The sequence below is a fragment of the Vitis riparia genome, chromosome 16 (genome assembly GCF_004353265.1).
Source record: "Vitis riparia cultivar Riparia Gloire de Montpellier isolate 1030 chromosome 16, EGFV_Vit.rip_1.0, whole genome shotgun sequence".
NCBI classification, from domain to species: Eukaryota; Viridiplantae; Streptophyta; class Magnoliopsida; order Vitales; family Vitaceae; genus Vitis; species Vitis riparia.
In genome coordinates, this window is record NC_048446.1 from 17,965,153 (window position 1) to 17,982,634 (window position 17,482).

Genomic DNA, 17,482 nt, shown 5'->3' on the forward strand with positions numbered 1-17,482 from the left:
TAAAAGACACAGGCACGTTTTAACCCATTTTAACCATTGAATAAAACCCTTCCTGCAAACATTATTTCCAATATAAAAGCCTCTCTCTTCTGCCAACAAAACCCATTTTCTCTTCCTCTTCCTCTCCAAAACCCACGGCCATAAAACCCACAAAACCTACCCACAGCCCCCATTGCTTGGAGGAAGCCATTGCCGGAAAAAGCTTATGGAAGCCATGCCGAAGAAGCCCCATGGAAGCTGTGGTCCGTAAAGCAAAGCCACCTCCAAAAAACTCCCGTAAAAATCGTTTCTCTCTAGGTTTTGGTGAGTTTTGGGATTTTTTTTTTTTTTGAGTTTGTTAATTGGTATTTTGAAAGTTGTGATTAGGTTTGAGATTCCATTATTATTGGGTTTATTTTCATTTTATTGGTTTATTTCCATTGTTATAGGTTTTGGTGCTTTTGGAAAAACCACACTTAATTATTTCTAAGGTACAATTTCTCTCTAGTTTCTCTCTCTATTTTTTCTATGATTTAATTCTGATTTGATTGTTATTGGGTTTATTTCATTGTTCCTGTGTAATGAAAGCAATTTTCTTTTGTTTGTTGCATTCTCTTCAATTGTCAATTCCATTGGGTTTAATTAATGTGTTTGAAAATTTGATTAGTTTCAACAATATTGTTTTTTCTTTGTTTTGGTAGCTTTGAGTTTGTGAACAAATGATATGGATTAAACCATATATTCCACACTCCACTTTCTGTAGCTTTATTTCTTTGTTTTTTGTCCTATTTATGAGTCTCACAAACAATAATATTTTACAAAATTTTAAATATTTTATTTGTATATTCAAATAGTCATACAATTTATACACATCACTTTTATGAATATTATTTTCCCATGTAGATAGATTTTTATACCATATGTCACCTTTAGTTAACTATGTAATTTAAACAAAATTTTTTAAGATAGTCCTAAAAATTATTTTAAATTTTATGATACCCATTAAGTGTATTAGGAAATTGCCTTTTCAATTAAATATTAAAATATTTTTAAAAGACAAATTTAAATTTAAATTTAAATTATCTTCTTTTTTTTAAGTATTTTAAATTGCCTTTTCAATAATATTTTTTTAGCTTTGAGAACTCATATTACAACTATCTAAAATCCATGATATTTAAGTAGATAAAAAAAAATAGAAATAGATAAAAAAAATTATAATTTAAGATCTATTAATTATATAATAAGAGATACAAATAATTATGGAAAAGTTTTTATACAAATAACTGTTTTAAAAATAATTATATAAATATATAAAAAAATATTATATATAAAATTTATTTTAAAAATATTTTAAATTTTAATATTTTTTGTTTTATTAAAACTCTTTATAAACTCTTTTAAAAATAATTATCAAACATGCTATTAAAATTTTTGAATCATAATTCTTTTAAATAAATTCATTATACAATTAAATATAAATGAAACTTAAGTATGTAATAGCTCCACCATAAGTCCCCTAAAATTTAATGATTTTCCATGTGGCATGACATCATGTCATAGTCAAATCATTTCCATCCTAAAATAAATAAAGAAATTTACAATGGTGGTGCAAACTAGATTGCAATGGTGGATTAATTAAAGTTAAAATAAATCCCTCAATGCATCCAAACTTACATGATTAAGAAATTTTATAAATTAGAATTATGAAATAAATAAAATAATAAAGGATGGATTATTGATTACCTTAATTGGCAACTATTATATAGGCGTCAAGATACAATAAGAGATACAAGTAGATATTTTATTTATATATACAAATATTATTTTTTATTTTTATATATTTTTAAAAATAATGAGTCAAAACCCACTTTTCTTAAAAAAAGAAAAAAAGATTTGAATTGAATTTAGGTAATAAATTAGATTAGATAAAACTTCCTATACGTGATTTATTAAAATTTGACCAATACATTTAATTTTCATTGATCCAAATTCCTTTAATATATACATATATATAATTTTATTTTTTTGGATAGAGTTTGAGTTGCAATCAACCAAACCCCCAATCCACATGAGCTACACGTTACAACCACTAATGCTGAGTTGGATATAGCCCTGAATCTGTATACATATTATAATCTAAATTCATGATATTTTAAGGAAATAATTATGTGACTTATGAAAAAATGCATTTCACAATATTTTTAAATGAATTATTTATAAAATTGGGTTATATATGAATCTGCATATATATTATATATAAATTCATGATATTTTAAGTAGATAAAAAACATAGAAATGGATATAAAGAAAATTATAATTTAAGAACTATTAATTATATACATGTACCTTCATGGAAAATAGATGGAGAAAATAATTTTTTAATCTTGAATTCCCAAATATAATTAAGAACTATTAATTAAACCATGCTTGACTTTGTGAAATATTTACATTTTAATTATTGTGAAAAGTAAAAAATTAAAAATTAAAATTTTAAAAGTGATACAAATAAATCTATTCTCAAATTTATATATTTCTTTTATATTAATTTATAAGTTGTGTCTTTTTTATTTATTTAAAATAAAGTAATTAGTTTTTAAAGTTTAAAGATAGTAAACTTATATAATATTTTAATTAAATATACTCTCAAATAATATCCTACTTCCAAAAAACTTATCAACAAAACCATTTTTTATTAAAATAAATAAATAAAATAATATCAAACCTATTCTAGAAAAGAATAGGAATATTTAGAAAATTTTTGTTTTGCACCCAAATTAGAAAATTAAGAAAATTTTTGTTTTGTTTCATCTTATTTACCTTACCCTTTCGTTACTTCATGATATAAGATATGCATATGTTGCATCTATTGTGAGGCCTTTATCTATGATTTTATTTATTATTATTACCTGTGAACTAACCCTCGTGATTTTATGTTATAGAAATATTAGTAATTCATTTATATAATTATCGAATGTGTTAGTCTCATTGTGTGTTTTTATCTATGTTTTTCTAATATTATTTGTCATTAATTTTATTATTTAACTCATTTTCATATTGGAAAACCTAGAATTCCCGTTCAAGTATCCTTGCTTGACAAATGTCTCTTTATCATATATTAAAACATATAAGTTGTAGACATGTGGATATGATTATTTATTGTAGTCATATTCAAGTTTTCAACCTATATGTTTTGTATATGATTGGTAGAATTGTCTGCAAATGATGCTTGAATTGTCCGTTTGGACAGTTTGGAAATACATAATATTATGAAATCACACGCTTATGCTTTAACATATTGATAAGATTTGACAGTGGTTCCCCTTGTTCTCTGGTGCATATTTGACAAGGTGACATATTGTTAGCAGCTTAGTTAAGCTAACTATAGTATGTTTATACCTTAGCCAATTCGTGTACTTGGAGAACTATGAGGAAATGCTGCCGAAATTTTATCAAATGAAACTAAGCATGTTAGTGATTGATTCATAGGGATTATTATTTCTAAATGGATAGGAACCACTACAAATATAGGAGTTTGAGATGCTAAAAAACATATCACATTCATTCTAAGTTGATACGAAGATCATTGTTAGTGATTGAAGGGTTTAATTTGCGAAAGTACGAGAAAAATGCCATAGATAAGAGTTGGATGCAGAAGTCAAGAGTAAGTAGTGAATATCATAAAGGAGTTTTGGAGTTCTTAGATTTGCCTTTACCAATGCACCTGGAAAAGAAATGCTCCCATGTCTTGCATTCGTTGCAATAATTGTGTTATGCAGAAGCGAGAAATCATGTATGACCATTTGTTGGACAATGGGATAGCTAGAAATTATGTGCGATGGTTAATGCATGGGGAATATGAGTTTTGTGAACCTGCGAATACTAGCACTAATGAGTCTGCTATGCATGAGATGGAAGAAATGTTAATGATGCATTTGGAATGTCAATGCCAAATGAGGAATCTGAACGAAGTCCACATGTGCATGAGGAGTTTGAAAAACGATAAGATGCAAACAAATTTATAATTTGTTAAGAGAAGCAGATACGAACTATATCCAGGTGTAAAAAATTCACAAAGTTGTCTTTATCATAAGATTATTTCATATGAAGTGTCTTAATGGATGGAGCAATAAGTCCTTTACAATGTTGCTGAATTGTTGAAGGAAGCACTTCCTGAGGGTGAGACATTGCAAGCAACTATTATGAAGCAAAAAATGCTTCGTGACCTTGGCCTTCATTATATCAAAATTGATGCATGCCCTCAGATTGCATGTTGTATTCAAAAGAGCATGCAAATGCAAATGAGTGTGTTGTTTGTGGTGTCTCCAGATGGAATCGAGCGATGATCATTCTACAGATGAGTTTCACTAAGTCAGTAAAGAAAAGAAATTCCTGCTAAGGTCTTGCGTTATTTTCCCTTAAAACCAGGCTTAAAGGTATATATGTCATCTAAGACAGCTTCTCACATGAAATGGCATGTTGATGGTCGCATGGAAGGTGAGATGATGAGGGCATCCAGTGGACTCTTTGGCTTGGAAAAATTTTGATAATGTACACCCTTCATTTGCACTAGAACCTCGAAATGTTAGGCTCGGTTTAGCAGTGATGGGTTCATCCTTTTGGGAATATGTCAATTTCATATAGTATGTGGCCGGTGGTTCTTATTCCATATAACTTACCACCTTGGATGTGTATGAAACAGACATTCTTCATGTTGTCACTACTTATTCCTGGTCCAACTGCACCTGGGAATGACATTGACATATACTTACAACCATTGATAGATGAGTTGAATGACTTATGGGAGGTTGGAGTTGAAACATATGATGCTTCAACAAACAAAATTTTTGTATGCGTGCAGCTATATTATGGACCATCAATGATTTTCCTGCATATGCAATCTTTCGGGTTGGAGTACTAAAGGAAATTTGCTTGTCCTATTTGTAATAAGGATTGTTCTTCATATCGATTACAAAATGGACGGAAATGGTGTTACATGGGTCATCGTCGATTTTTGCCGATTGATCATAGATTTCGACGTGATAAAAAGTCCTTTGATGGAAATGAAGAGCATAGAGCAGCACCTAAACATTTGTCTGGGGAAGATGTTCTACATCATTAGATGGAATGGAACATATTACTTTAGGGAAGACATCAAAAAATAAGATGTTAGCAAAAGAAAAAGAGAACATGTGAACTTGAGCACAATTGGAAAAAAAAAAAGCATTTTTTTCCAATTGCCATATTGGAAAACCCTCATTTACGTCACAATTGGATGTAATGCATATTGAAAAGAATATATGTGACAGTATAGTTGGCACCTTGTTGAGTATCGATGGTAAATCGAAGGATAACTTCAATAGTCGTCTTGACTTGCAAGCTATGGGTATCAAAGATCAACTTCACCCCATACAAAGAGGGAATAGGGTTATGTTGCCTGCTGGCATGCTATTCACTAACTTCAAATGAAAAAAAGGAATTCTGTAAATTTTTGAAAGAAGTAAAGGTTCCAGATGGTTATGCTTCTAACATCTCTCGGTGTGTACAAGTGAATGAAAGAAAGATATTTGGGTTGAAGTCTCATGATTGTCATGTTCTCATGCAACAACTCCTTCCACTTGCAATTCGAGGAGTTCTACATAAGAATGTTTGTGCTGTTATAGTTGAACTATGTAGTTTCTTCAAACAGTTGTGTTCTAAAGTGTTAAAGGACTGATCAATTAGAGCACCTTGAGAATGACATAATAGTCACACTTTGCAAATTAGAAAGAATATTTCCTCCATCCTTCTTTGATGTTATGGTGCATTTACCTATTCATCTTGCAAGTGAGGCAAAGATCGCTGGACCAGTGCAATATCGATGGATGTATCCTATTGAGCGGTATGTTCCATTCAATTAATCTTATGTATATTAGGTTTCATATTGTTCATGAAACAATCTATCATGTTATGGAATGACAGGTATTTACGTACATTAAAGTCTTATGTCCGTAATAAGAGTCGTCAGAAGGTTCTATTGCAGAGGGGTACATAGCAGAAGAATGTACAACCTTTTGTTCAAGATATTTGCATGATGTTGAAACGAAGCATGACCGTGAAGAAAGAAATTATGTCATTGAAAATAACATAACAAATGGTGGAGGGTTAACCATTTTCAAATGCATGGGACGTACAATAGGAAAGTCAACATCTCGTGTTCTTAGCACAGAAGAATGGTCCCAAGCACATTTATATGTGTTGACTAATTGTGAGGAAGTGACGTCATTTATTGAGTAAGACACTTATTTGAATAAACTTTATATTAATTCTCATACAAAAATTTAATTTTGGTCTTTGTGAGCATTATAATTAATTTTTTCATTTTTACCAGAGAGCATAAGCAATCTATAAGGGTTAAGCCTCGTATTCGTGCACGAGATGTAGATTTGATTCACAGAAGAGAATTCATTAGTTGGTTTGAAGAACGTGTAAGTTCATGCACTACATAAATTGTTCTATTATCTAATAATACACATGTATGTATTAACATCTTATATTTGAATATATAGATTATACAAATGCGACATGAAGGTCCAATTTCTGAACACATACTATCATTGTCTCGTGGACCAAGTACATCAGTTACATGTTATAGAGGATACATCATTAATGGGTTCAGATTTCACACAAGAGAACGAGAAAAGGGAAAAAAAACTCAAATAGTGGAGTTGTTGTGACCGCAGAGGTATCAAGCTTTGCAAGTGCAAGAGATAAGAACCCAATTCCTGTCATGTTTCTTACTATGGTTGCTAACTGATGTATTGATTACATTACCTTGGTGGAAATAGAGTTATTTATTCAGTGTGACTGGTGGGATGTAATTAATAGTGAAGGGAATGAAGAAGGATGAATATGGTTCACGTGTTGAATTTTGAACGTACCATATGCACAGATGAACCATTTGTGCTTGCATCTCAAGCAAAACAAGTCTTCTATGTTCAAAATTCAAATGAGGAAAATTGGCACACCGTTGTAGAGATACAAACTCGAGGGGTTTATGATATGAATCAGAAAGTATCTACTAATGATCCAGAGCCATATCAACAGCTTATAACACTTCATAGTCAACGTGACGTGCATGAGTTGATCGAGAATGATTTAATCAATTGGGATAGAAATGATATTGCAGGAGAAACTATCCAAACAGATGTTCTACTATCACGACAAAAAAACATTGTTGAAAGAGATAATGAATTCATTCATGATGATGATATAGATGATGTGTAGCTAATAGTATTGGTAAGTACATAAATATATACTTACCAGATATACAAATTGTAATTTATTTCAATTATTTATGTAACTTACTTTGTATTACTTTTTCTAATTTACTTTATTATGTAGGAAATGTCACATCGAAGAGGAAGAGTACAAATAGTGTCTCCAGAAGATGAGTTGGACAATCTACAACAACTCTTAGACATACAACCTGCTGCAACTACTACTCCTAGTAGTTCTGATCCTTCTGATTCTTCAGATCCTTCTGTTGTTGGTATGATTAAGAAGATTATGTTTAACTTTACATATGATAAATGTGTTTACATATATTTAATTTCTTGAATGATAGGTTTTTAATGTTTAATTTTATATAAGATAAGTAAATTATGTTTCTTTTAATTTCATTATTACTCTTAATAGGTTCATCCTCTAGCAAAAAGAGGACACGTGGCCTAACACGTAACTTAGATTTACTTAGTATGAAACCCGGGGAAAAAAAACTACACGATTCAATACCAGAGGGCAAGTTGTTTATGATGGAAAAGGGGAAAGATTGTCAAGCTATATGGGAACATTGGTGCGATCTCAACACAATGTACCCATCCAAGTTCAAGATTGGAATCATGTTAGTGAAGATGTGAAGGAAAAGATTTGGGCCTTAGTATTGGTATATGCTAGTTACTATTCAATCTAAATTGTAATGTTATTTTTTAAAAATGATACCTCTTATTTAAACATGACATTTTAATGCAATACAGGAAAAATATGAACTAGAAGAAACATGTAAGAGCTACATTCTTCAATGTTGTGGAAATTTGTTTAGAAGCTATAGAAATAAAATGAAGGCCAAGTATTATAACCCCTATAATACAGATGAGGAGAGATTGTGCCATCGACCTCCACACTTATCGGATGATGATTGGAGGTGGCTCATCCACTTTTGGGGTACACCTGAGGCCAAGGTAAAGATAATGATCTTTTCTTGATAATGTATCTTATGATACTCATATTCACATAAAATGATATTTATTAGTTATATCTAACCTAATACTTCATGTATATAACTTTTATTATGTTTCTATTACCTATATAGGTGACTTGCTATTTTTTAATTGATGTAGGATATCTCAGAAAAAAACAAGGCAAATAGGGCAAAACAAGTGATAAAGCATACATCGGGATCAAAAAGTTATGCTCAAATTCGATATGAACAGGTTGAAATTTATTATTAATATGATTTGTTTGTACATAAATAATTCATCATAAATAACTCAATTGTTTTACTTATAAGAATAGGCACAAAAGAAGGAGGATCGAAGTGAGCCCAATAGAATTGAGATGTTTGCCCTGACACACACAAGAAAAGATGGGACACCTGTTGATGATCATTCTAAGGAGATTATGGTAATGAAGTAAATAAATTTTATATACTTGTATTTCAATCATAGCCTCATGCTAAATTATTTTAAAAGTCTAACAATTTTTATTTTTTTATTTTTTTATTTTTTATAATTCCAGGATCAATTTCAACAATTACTATCTCAACCTGAGGGGACATCTTCTTCTACTTCTGCATCATCTGGAGCATCTACATCTGTATCATCTACATCTGTAGCATCTACATCTGTAGCATCTACATATGTAGATGAGATATATACTCAAGTCATGGGTCCAGAGAGGCATGGTCGTGTTCGAGGGTATGGATTTGGTCCTACTCCTACCTCAATCTTTGGTTCTACTAGTAGAAGACGATCAGGAGTTATTCTTTCAACACAACTTGAAAATGCCCAAGAGATGCTAATAGCTGCAGAACAAAAGTTTACAACTGCAACTGAAGAACTCTCAAATGTGAAAGATGAACTCTCACATGTGAAAGAAACATTTGAAGAGAGGTTGATAGAAGTTCAAAAGAAGACACGTGAAGAAGTGAAAGAAGAGTTTGAAGAAAAAATGATGGAAATGCAAAGAAAAATGCAAACACAAATGCAAGCACAAATTCAAGAACAGATGATGCAAATGATGCAACAATTTCAGCAAAAGCAGTAGACATTTGAAGATTTTGCTACATCTTTATATGATAGATTCTCTTAACTTTTTTGAAGATTATGCTACTTATTTATATTCTCCTAACTTTGAAGATTATGATAGATTCTCCTAACTTTTTTTGCTTTCTATGACTATTATGTGATGTTTGGTTGGTTGATTTGTTATATTATGTTAGAATGTGAAACTAAATTTGAATCTCTTTGTTTTTTGTTTGTTTGGTTTTTTTTTTTTGTTATATTATGTTTTTTTTTTTATTTAATGACTTATATTGATATTTAAGTTTTTAACTAGCTTGGAATAATTGATTGTAATATATTGAAATTGGTTTAATTGTTTAATTGCATATACAGGTCTAAAATGGGTTTGTTTGGGTTTATAACAGGTTTGGGAATTTTTAATTTATAAAAAACCAATGTCCAAAATATAACATATTTTAGTCACGGCCACTAAAAAATTGTGACCATAAGTGTGCTTTTAGTCACGCTTAAAATGAATCGTCACCAAAAGTTAGGGATAGTGGCCATAATAGACTTAATGTTTAGTCACGGTCACTTAATTACCGTGACCATATACCTATATTTAGTCACGGTTAGGGGCATTGACCGTGACCAAAAGTCGACATTTAGTCACGGTCATTTTATTACCCGTGACTATAGACATCCATTTAGTCACGGTTAGGGGCATTGACCGTGACCAAAAGTCGACATTTAGTCACGGTCATTTTATTACCCGTGACTATAGACATCAATTTAGTCACGGTTAGGGGCATTGCCCGTGACCAAAAGTTGGCATTTAGTCACGGTCATTTTATTAACCGTGACTATAGACATACCTTTAGTCACGGTTAGGGGCGTTGACCGTGACCAAAAGTTGACATTTAGTCACGGTCGATAAATTTTACCCGTGACTATAAGTGTACATTTAGTCACGTTCATTATTTGACCGTGACTAAAGGTTAAATATATAGTCACGGTTTATTACCTGACCGTGACCAATACCTTTAGCTACGCCTCATACTGTGACGCTCGGTCACGGTTTCATAAGACCGTGACAATAGGTTTTGGTCACGGATATATACGATTTGGTGACGGTTGGCGACCGTCACCAAAAGTCCTATTTCTTGTAGTGTGGTAGCAAGCGTTACAAGGCCAGATTAATTGTTAAAGGGTCCCAACAGAAGGAGGGCATTGATTACATAGATATATTTTCTCCAATTGTGAAGATGTCAACAATCAGACTTGTACTAGGAATGGTGGCTACAGAAAACTTACATCTTGAGCAGTTAGATGTGAAGACAACATTCTTTCATGGCGACTTAGAGGAAGACCTTTACATGATTCAGCCAGAAGGGTTCATTGTTCAGGGACAAGAGAATCTAGTCTACAAACCGAGAAAAAGCTTGTATGGCCTTAAACAAGCTCCTAAACAGTGGTACAAGAAGTTTGACAGTTTTATGCATAGAATTGGGTTCAAGAGATGTGAAGCTGATCACTATTGTTATGTTAAATCTTTTGACAATTCTTACATCATATTACTGTTGTATGTGGATGATATGCTTATTGCAGGGTCTGACATTGAGAAGATTAATAATCTGAAGAAACAATTGTCCAAACAGTTTGCAATGAAGGATTTGGGAGCTGCAAAGCAAATCCTTGTTATGAGAATCATTAGGGACAAGGCTAATGGTACATTGAAGCTTTCACAGTCAGAGTATGTGAAGAAAGTTCTTAGCAGGTTCAACATGAATGAAGCTAAACCAGTGAGCACACCCTTGGGTAGGCATTTCGAACTAAGCAAAGAAAAGTCACCGAAGACAGAAGAAGAAATGGACCATATGAGCAAGGTGCCCTATGCCTCAGCTATTGGCAGCTTGATGTATGCTATGGTGTGTACAAGACCAGACATTGCACATGCAATGGGAGTTGTGAGCAGATTCATGAGTAGGCTTGGAAAGCAGCATTGGGAGGCAGTCAAGTGGATTCTAAGATATCTGAGGGGTTCATTAGATACATGTCTTTGCTTCATAGGTGCAAGTTTGAAACTGCAGGGTTATGTAGATACTGATTTTGCTGGTGATATTGATAGTAGAAAGAGTACTATTGAGTTTGTTTTTACTCTAGGTGGTACAACTATATCATGGGCTTCAAATCTACAGAAGATTATTACTTTGTCTACTACAAAAGCTAAGTATGTTGCAGCAACTGAAGCTGGAAAGGAGATGATTTGACTGCATGGTTTCTTAGATGAATTGGGTAAGAAGCAGAAGATGGGCATTCTACATAGTGACAGTCAGAGTGCATTTTTTCTTGCTAAAAATTCGGTTTTTCATTCAAAGTCGAAGCATATACAAACAAAATACCACTTTATCTATTACCTTGTTAAAGATAAACTGGTAATACTTGAAAAGATTTGCGGATCTAAGAACTCGGCAGACATGTTGACTAAGGGTGTCACTATTGAGAAGTTGAAGCTGTGCGCAACTTCAATTGGTCTTCTAGCTTGAAGACAGGAGGATGAGTTACAGGGATGAGGGATTGTTTCTTGGAGGATAGCGGTTTGATGTTGGTGATTGAACTAGTCTCCAAGTGGGAGATTTGTTGGGCTTTGTGGAGTCTAGTTTTGTTTTATCCGGTTTGACGACCCAACCCGAATAATATTGCATGGCTTTTTAATGGGAGATTTATTGAGTCCTGTTGGGCCCATTTAGCCCATTGTGGAACCACATTTTGTAATTAGAGTTTTTTAGTGTTGTGTGGTTGTTGTGTTATATATAGAGAGAAAATATTGTAACTGCAATGGTTGTACTCTATATTCTTCCTCGATAATAGTGATATCCCTGCAACTCCGTGGACGTAGGCATATTGCCGAATCATGTAAATACTGTCTTATGCGTGTGATTGTTTTTCTTTGGTGTGTGTTTTCTCTATTTTTGTTTCTCACATGTTAGGAATTCTGTTTAATTCCCTACATTGTGGATGGCGATGAGTCTACTGCAGCAATGCCAGTTTTTGAGTTCTCAAGCTCAAACTTGCTGATTTGAGTTTGGGAGGTGAGATTAGTTCTGCTTTGCTCAAACTAGAGTTTTTGGCTCACTTGGACTTGAACATTCCAAGTTTTTTGGGTTCCATGGGGAGTATAAGATTCCTGGACCTCTCATTTGCCTGTTTTGGTGGACTAGTGAAATATATCCAACCTTCGTCACCTGAATCTGGGAGGTAATGGGCTTTATATTGAAAACTTGAGTTGGATTTCTCATCTTTCTTCATTGAAATAGTTAGACATGGATGGGACTAACCTTCATAGGGGACGCCACTGGCTTGAACCCATAGGTATGCTCCTTTCCCTTTTACAATTGCACTTGTCAGATTGTCAACTTGATAGCAATATGACTTCATCTCTCGGATGTGTTAATTTCTCATCACTCACAGTCCTTGATTTGTCTTACAACAATACCAATCAATAATTGCCAAATTGGTTGTTTAATCTCAATAGTCTTGCGTTTTCAAATATCTAGAATATCTTGATCTTTCTATCAATTCAAGGGGCAAATTCCAAAGTCCTTGGGGCAATTCAAATATCTAGAATCTCTTGATCTTTCTATCAATTCCCTTCATGGCAACATTCCTTCATCCATAGGAAACTTATCCTCCTTGAGTATGTTAAATCTTTATGATAATCCGTTGATTAATGGCACTCTTCCTATGAGTGTGAGGCGTCTTTCAAATTTGATCATGTGTGATGATTGTTCTAAGGTTAGGATAGAAGTTTGATACATAAGTTAAACTTCTTAAAAATCTTTGAAGTTGATTTTTATCTTTGATTTCATTAGGAAACTTGTTTGCAAATTCAATTGATCTTTAAATCAGCTTGATCATCCCTTGATATATCTCAAATCCTAAGAATCTTTTCTTAGGTTGAAACAATTTAATCTTAGGGGCCGATACAACCAATCCATTTTCCTTAATAATCTTTTGAAAAATAGTTAAGTGTTTGAAGTGATGCTCAATATAATTTGAAAATATAAGCACATCATCAATATATACTAGTAAAACTAATTTAAGGATTGAAGATTTTGTTCATTATATTTTGAAATTCTAAAGAAGCATTCTTCAAACCAAATGGTATCACATTCCATTTATAATATCCAAATGGAATAGTAAAAAAAGTTTTATACTTGTCTTTTTTATGAAGTTGGATTTGCTAAAATCTTAACTTCATATCAAATTTTGAAAAGATTGAAGCATTATGTGGGTGTCCAATAAGGTCTCTTTTATTAGGTATGGGGTACCTAATCCATTTGAGAACCTTATTTAAAGGCTTATAATTGATAACAAGTCACCTCTTTCAATCTAGGAGGGTTTTTTAACATAAAAAGCAGCACAATTCCAAGGATAGTGGTTTTCTCTAATTAAGTTTTTAGAGATCTTGTATATATATTTTTACAATATTCTAACATTTCTTGGTTCATTTGAATCGGTCTTGCCGTAGTAGGGATTTGATTTTCATTGAATCCTTCTATATATAGAAAGGAGACTTTATGTTCTTTCCTATCCCAAAAGACATTGGGTATAGAGTAACATAATTCTTCTTCTATTTGATTTTTAACATTACTTATTTTTATCTTGTATTTCTTTTTGAAGAAATTTTTCTTCTATTATTTTATGATGGATTTCCTTTTCTAGATATTTAATGTGTTGCTTCGCTTCTTCTTTTGAATTAAATCTAGTTGTTTGATTTCTTCATTGTTTTGGATCATATTGATTTCTTTTTATTGGATTGGACTAATAAATTCAAAGCATATTGATTGTTCATTATGTTATGTTTTGATTGCTTTTTTATCTACTTTAAAAGGATAAAGTAGCATTAAGAAGGGGGTTCCTAGTACTATTTCTTGTTGCATGTTTTTTACTGAAAGGAAAGAAGTCTTGAACAATGTGAGAGTTACATTTACTTGTATCCACTACAAATTTTCACCATGATAAAAAAAAAAAAGTACAAGAGAATCCCAAAACGCCTTACCCTCTAGGTTTTTTTCTCTATATTTTTTTATCTCTCTCAATACCAAAAAAAAAAAAAAAAAACTCTCTCTAAAAGTTTGCTACCCTAAATATAATATAAATAGGGTAACCAAATCACATGTGTAAAATCTCCAAAATACCCTAACTTAAAATACCCTTACTATTAGGATGATAATTAGACTCTACATATCTTAACATATGTTTCTTATACCTTTCATGGTTTATCCTTTCTTTTTCTTCAAAATTTGACATAAAGTGGCCTTTGGTGCGCCATGCTACTTATGGTTGAGTGACAAAGGAGTGTCCTAGGTAGAGTTTTTTTAATTGCCTAAATAGGCTTGGGCATGTGGTCATCTTAGGACCAGGTACGAGTATCTGACTCCTATGTTTTGTTGGTCCCAAGAAGTGACACGTTCCTATTGAGCTTTCTTGCTTTCATTATATAAGAGAGAGTTGAGTGAGATAGGATCTTCTAGCAGACACAAACATCTAAGAGAAGAGAACCCAATATACTTGGGGAATTTAGGGATGAGGCAATTGTGTCCGAATTCAAGTTGATATATTCTATCCAAAACAACATGGGTGTTTGGTCCCCAATAGAACCCTAGGAGTTGGATTCTATGACCAATTCCTTAGCAAGTGAGATGTACTTTGCTCGAGCAATTCAATGTTGATTTGAGGCTTCTGCTCCCTCCCATTGGAAGCACCTAGCTTTTGCCCTCTTTTCATATTTCATCATAACTTGTGACAATAAGTTGTCAACTAGATATTTGTAGTTTCTTAGGTTTCATTTGCCCAATCAAGTGTTACAAGTTGGTATCTTCATGTTTGGGTTTATAAAAAATGTAGTCAGAAGAGTGCTCATCCCTATCTCTATTGGGATTATAGCTTCCACACCATTTGTCACAAAGAACGGTGTTTCCCTTGTTAGCTTTTTTTAGGTGGTTCTATATGGTACAAGGCTAACAATTTTCTCATTCAATTGCCTTCGCAAATCCGAGTGGTAATCGTTCTTGCAATAAGGAGTGTCTAAATTTGAGTATCAAATGTTCTTACAATAAGAAGTGTCCGAATGGGTTTTCCATTCATGCCCCTTCAAAGCTTGTGTCAATCCTTGGAAAAGTGAGTAGAGGTTTAGTATGGAACTGTCAAGTGTACCTTGCTATGATTGTTTGATGGCCTTTTATAATGATGTGGTTTTCAACGTTTTTTATGCTTCATTAATATCATAGTTGTTAATAATTGGCTCATTAAAGGGTAATGGTTCTTAGCCTAAAGATGAACAGTTCATGGACAATTATTTGTTGGAGTTAATTCTTGTGTGATGTTTCCAGGTCTTTATTGTTAAAAGATTTGTTTTATGTAGTTTGTTATTGATTTATTTGTATTCCCTATTGATAAGGGATGTGTTGTTTAGTTTGATCTATTCTTTAGTCATAGACCACTTTTTTAGGATTGTTAAACATGGATTACTTTCAGTTCTATTTGAGTTATCTTTGTAAGGCTATTTATAAGTCAGTAAGTTATTTATTCAATAACAAAATTTTTTAACATTTGGTATCAAAGCCATATCACCGAGCCTGATCAAAACTTAAAAAGTAGGAGTCTTCTAGAGTGTGGCAGTAAGGATGGTAACTAAAAGTAACTCTGTACAACCAACAATTCCAAAACTTGATGGACATTATGATCACTGGTGTATGCTCATGGAGAATTTTATGTGCTCGAAGGAATATTGGAACTTGATAGAACAAGGGATCCCTATAGTAGAAGCAGGGGTAGAACTCAGTGAAAGACAAAATAAGATGATTGAAGATTCAAAACTGAAGGATTTGAAGGTTAAAAATTATCTTTTCCAAGCCATTGATCAATCAGTCCTAGAGACCATTCTGAACAAGGATATAACAAAGAGCATTTGGGACTTTTTGAAGCAAAAATATTAGGGGACGACACAAGTGCAGTGTGCACAACAACAAGCTCTTTGAAAGGAATTTGAGATGCTCAATATGAAGGTAAGGGAATCTGTGAATGAGTACTTTGCTTGAACCCTTACTATAGCCTACAAGATGAGGGTTCACGGTGAGAAGATGGGAGATATTGTGGTCATTGAAAAGATTATGAGATTTATGACTCCTAAATTCGACTATGTTGTGTGCTCTATCGAGGAGTCTAATGATCTAGACACCTTATCCATTGATGTGCTACAAAGCAGTCTTTTGGTGCATGAACAATGCATGAATGGTCATTTTGTGGAAACACAAGCATTAACGGTTACTTATGAAAATCAATCAAGAGGAAGAGGACGAGGTTGTGGTGGATTTAGAGGAAGAGAAAAATGTAGAGATAGACAAAGCTTTGACAAGTCTACCATTGAGTGCTACAGTTGCCATAAGCTTGGACATTTTCAATATGAATGTCTAAACAAGGAGACAGAGACAAAAGCACACTATGCATAAACTAGTGGAGAAATATTGTTAATGGCACATGCGGATGTCAAGGAAGCTACCAAAGAGGAGTTATGGTTTCTTGACTTAGGTTGCAACAACCATATGTGTGGCAAGAAAGAGCTTTCCTTTAGGCTTGATGAGAGTTTCAACACTTTTGTAAAGTTGGAAGACAATTCAAGCATGGCTATGATAGGAAAAGGAAATACACAAACGCTTGTAAATGGAATTGTGTAGGTCATCAATGAGGTGTTTTATGTCATAGGATTGAAGAATAATTTGCTAAGTGTGGGACAACTACAAAAGAAGGGGCTTGCAATTCTCATATAACATGGGAAATGTAAGATTTATCACCCAGAGAGAGGATTAATCATGGAGACTGCAATGTCCTCAAATAGAATGTTTATCTTAGTTGCTCAGAAACTGCTAAAAGAAGAAATCTGTTTTTCTTCTCTTATAGAGGATCAAGCTCGGCATTGACACCTTAGATATGGACATTTAAGCTTTAATGGCTTGAAGACTCTTCAACAGAAAAGATTGGTAAATGGACTGCCACAATTTCAAGCTCCTTTGAAAGTGTGTGAAAATCGCTTGGTAGGAAAACAATGAAAAAATCCATTTCCAAAAGAAAACACATGGAGGGCTTCTCAAATTCTTCAACTGGTGTATGCCAACATCTGTGGGCCAATCAACCCCACTTCAAATAGCAAGGAAAGGTACTTGATCATTTTTATTGACGATTTT

General features: G+C 32.9%; 1 protein-coding gene and 1 long non-coding RNA gene across 10 annotated transcripts; both read left to right on the forward strand.

The window, feature by feature from the left end:
- The first annotated feature begins 5,986 nt into the window (after positions 1-5,986).
- Positions 5,987-6,658, forward strand: LOC117933512. The gene is made up of 3 exons (XR_004654296.1): positions 5,987-6,248; positions 6,347-6,443; positions 6,525-6,658. It is a non-coding gene; the product is annotated as an uncharacterized LOC117933512 (long non-coding RNA).
- Positions 6,659-7,177: 519 nt separating this feature from the next.
- On the forward strand, positions 7,178-9,349 carry LOC117933510. Of its 9 annotated transcripts, none has more exons than XM_034854895.1 (8): positions 7,178-7,254; positions 7,360-7,507; positions 7,654-7,900; positions 7,992-8,195; positions 8,355-8,447; positions 8,530-8,637; positions 8,752-8,840; positions 8,871-9,349. In XM_034854895.1, the coding sequence occupies exons 3-8, from the start codon at positions 7,799-7,801 to the stop codon at positions 9,277-9,279; spliced, it is 1,005 nt and encodes a 334-aa protein (XP_034710786.1). In that variant the 5' UTR covers positions 7,178-7,254; positions 7,360-7,507; positions 7,654-7,798; the 3' UTR covers positions 9,280-9,349. The 9 variants fall into 9 exon arrangements, with proteins under 9 accessions (XP_034710786.1, XP_034710788.1, XP_034710784.1 ...); XM_034854897.1 differs by having other exon boundaries at positions 8,752-8,829; positions 8,875-9,349; XM_034854893.1 differs by having other exon boundaries at positions 8,752-8,825; positions 8,856-9,349.
- Positions 9,350-17,482: the final 8,133 nt, after the last annotated feature.